General features: G+C 49.0%; 1 protein-coding gene across 1 annotated transcript; it reads right to left on the reverse strand.

The window, feature by feature from the left end:
* On the reverse strand, positions 1-1,555 carry M406DRAFT_71518 (uncharacterized protein; the record flags this gene model as incomplete). The annotated part of the gene is made up of 5 exons (XM_040925476.1): positions 1-251; positions 347-494; positions 666-886; positions 1,099-1,172; positions 1,404-1,555. 5 exons carry the CDS (start codon positions 1,553-1,555, stop codon positions 1-3), a joined length of 846 nt encoding a protein of 281 aa, XP_040779483.1.
* Positions 1,556-2,128: the final 573 nt, after the last annotated feature.

Below are 2,128 nucleotides of genomic sequence, written 5' to 3' on the forward strand. Positions count from 1 at the left end.
TCAATGAACATTGCTTTCCAGCACCATGTCATCGGTCTTGGGATATCCTTCCCCGGCCAGCGGTCGTCTGCCCCTTGACCTTGAGCGCCTCGTCTCTGCCACTGTGGCTATCAACTTGGCGCAGATGAACGCCCCGTCCCAAACCTCGTCCTCGTACGAAATCACCAACAGAATTGGCAACACTTTTTCCTCCCTATACGAGCTTGCCCTTCGTACCGTCGGCCGAGTTCTCGTACAGTCCCGAGGCCAGGCTGTGCCACACGTCCACCATAAACTCTTAAAAAGAGCTCGAGGCCTTCACAGCCGCCACCGCAGAGGGGACACAAAATATAATGACGCTGCATACTGACAATTCCCCGCTCAGAGCCTTCATTGTGGTCAACAGCTCCCATATGCACAGCCCAGTGGTTCGGGCTGTCGTGTCCCGCTCCATGAATGCCGTCCCTCACCGCCGCTTCGAGGGCTTGCTGCTTGCTGCTCTCCGCGTCGCGGTCCTAGGTGTCTCAGTATTCTATCTCTTCCAAGCCATGCGCGTCACTACCCAGAAGGTCTGCGCCTATTTCCAGGACTAGTAGCCCCACAAAGGTATAGAGTATGCCTGCTTGTCTACCTCCCCCCCCCCCCACCCCACTGACCAAGCCCAATTACTAGCTAACGCGACTTACTGCTGACAGATGCGATCTTCCTTCACCTTCCAAGCACAGGCCATGTCTCGTGGCTTTTCTAGCTATTACTGTCGCCGGATCTTGGCCGTTGCGATGAATGAATACGGATCGAGACAGGAGAGATATGGAAAATGGGAAGGATGGGATAGACCAGCTGCACAGAGTAGAGACAGCCCGAAACCAAACCGGCGGTGGGGTTTTCCAGATCGGCTGGTACAGATCTGGATCGTGCTAAAGTGCTTGAAAAGCGCTTTGCAATGTCCTTTCACAGGTGGTTAAGTAAATCCCAAGGTTTCTCCCGCAAGTCAATCTTTTTCACTTTACGACCTTTCTGGACCGAAATAATTGAGACCCCTTAGACTTTCGCCGACTGTGCTTTTCGACACCGGCAAAGCGAAGATACGCCACCTGGATATATTTTACAGCTACTTACGTTGGCATAGCTGGCAGGTGGTCGGTGTAGCGTCATGGGGTACGGCGAGGGCATGGCCCGTAAGACCCAGAGTGCTGTGGTACAGTATTTCGTAAAGAATTGGATCTGGTCACCACAGCTGTAAGATCTGCTGGTATCCGGCTGCTTGGAAAATGAGACTAATGTTAGATCATGTGGCAGATGAGACTGAGGACACTTGCCTGTAGGTGGTTGAGAATGCCATTATACTATTGTTCAAGGATTGCAGGCCATTACAGCAGTAGTTAAATCACAAAGTCGTCTTGGCTATCCTTCCAGCTGCTTACCCTTTACCCGACATGAGCTGGTACACACCCACTTCGTCAGTGTTGATATATGTTCTTTCGAAAAGGACTAGAAGATCTCTATTTAGGTGGGCCAGGGGCGGATACAAAACGAGATCGTAATGATGTCCCAAAGGGCGAGAAGGGAGAAACATTATAGCAAGCATCGATGGAGGTCTGTCTTTTTCCATTGACACCTCCAGGTTTTCGTATTGCTTCTGTCTGAATCTACCAAAATCCTCTTTCTTTCCTTTCCTTTTTGCTTATGTACTCAAGTACTTTGCCTGTCTCTCGGGGTTCAAATTTCCCTGAATCTGTGTCCGATTCTCAATTTGTGATCTTGTAGAGACTCATCCGGTAGTAATGCAAGAACATATAATCAAGGTATCCATTTCCTGTAATCACTGGAAGGTCGAGTATTGTAGGAGCCACCAAGGAGGTGAATTAGAAGACAATTAGGCTTGGGTTACAGATTGACGACAGAAACTAGCCACACGTGTGTCGTCCACAAAGCGACGGCATGGGCGTCAGATTCAAACGAATTTTATGTGCTAGTAGAGTATCAAGACCAATATCAGACATCCATTTATGAATTAGCAAAGAATAAATTCCCCTTCTTCTACATACAATAAGTAATTCAGGCTGGTTGGGTTGGCCTCTTGTCAGAAGCCACTTCTATCATTTTTCAAGTAGATAAGAGAACGTGCTCAAGTGCTGGACAACAATGC

The sequence above is a fragment of the Cryphonectria parasitica genome (genome assembly GCF_011745365.1).
Source record: "Cryphonectria parasitica EP155 unplaced genomic scaffold M406scaffold_2, whole genome shotgun sequence".
In the NCBI taxonomy this organism is placed as follows: domain Eukaryota; kingdom Fungi; phylum Ascomycota; class Sordariomycetes; order Diaporthales; family Cryphonectriaceae; genus Cryphonectria; species Cryphonectria parasitica.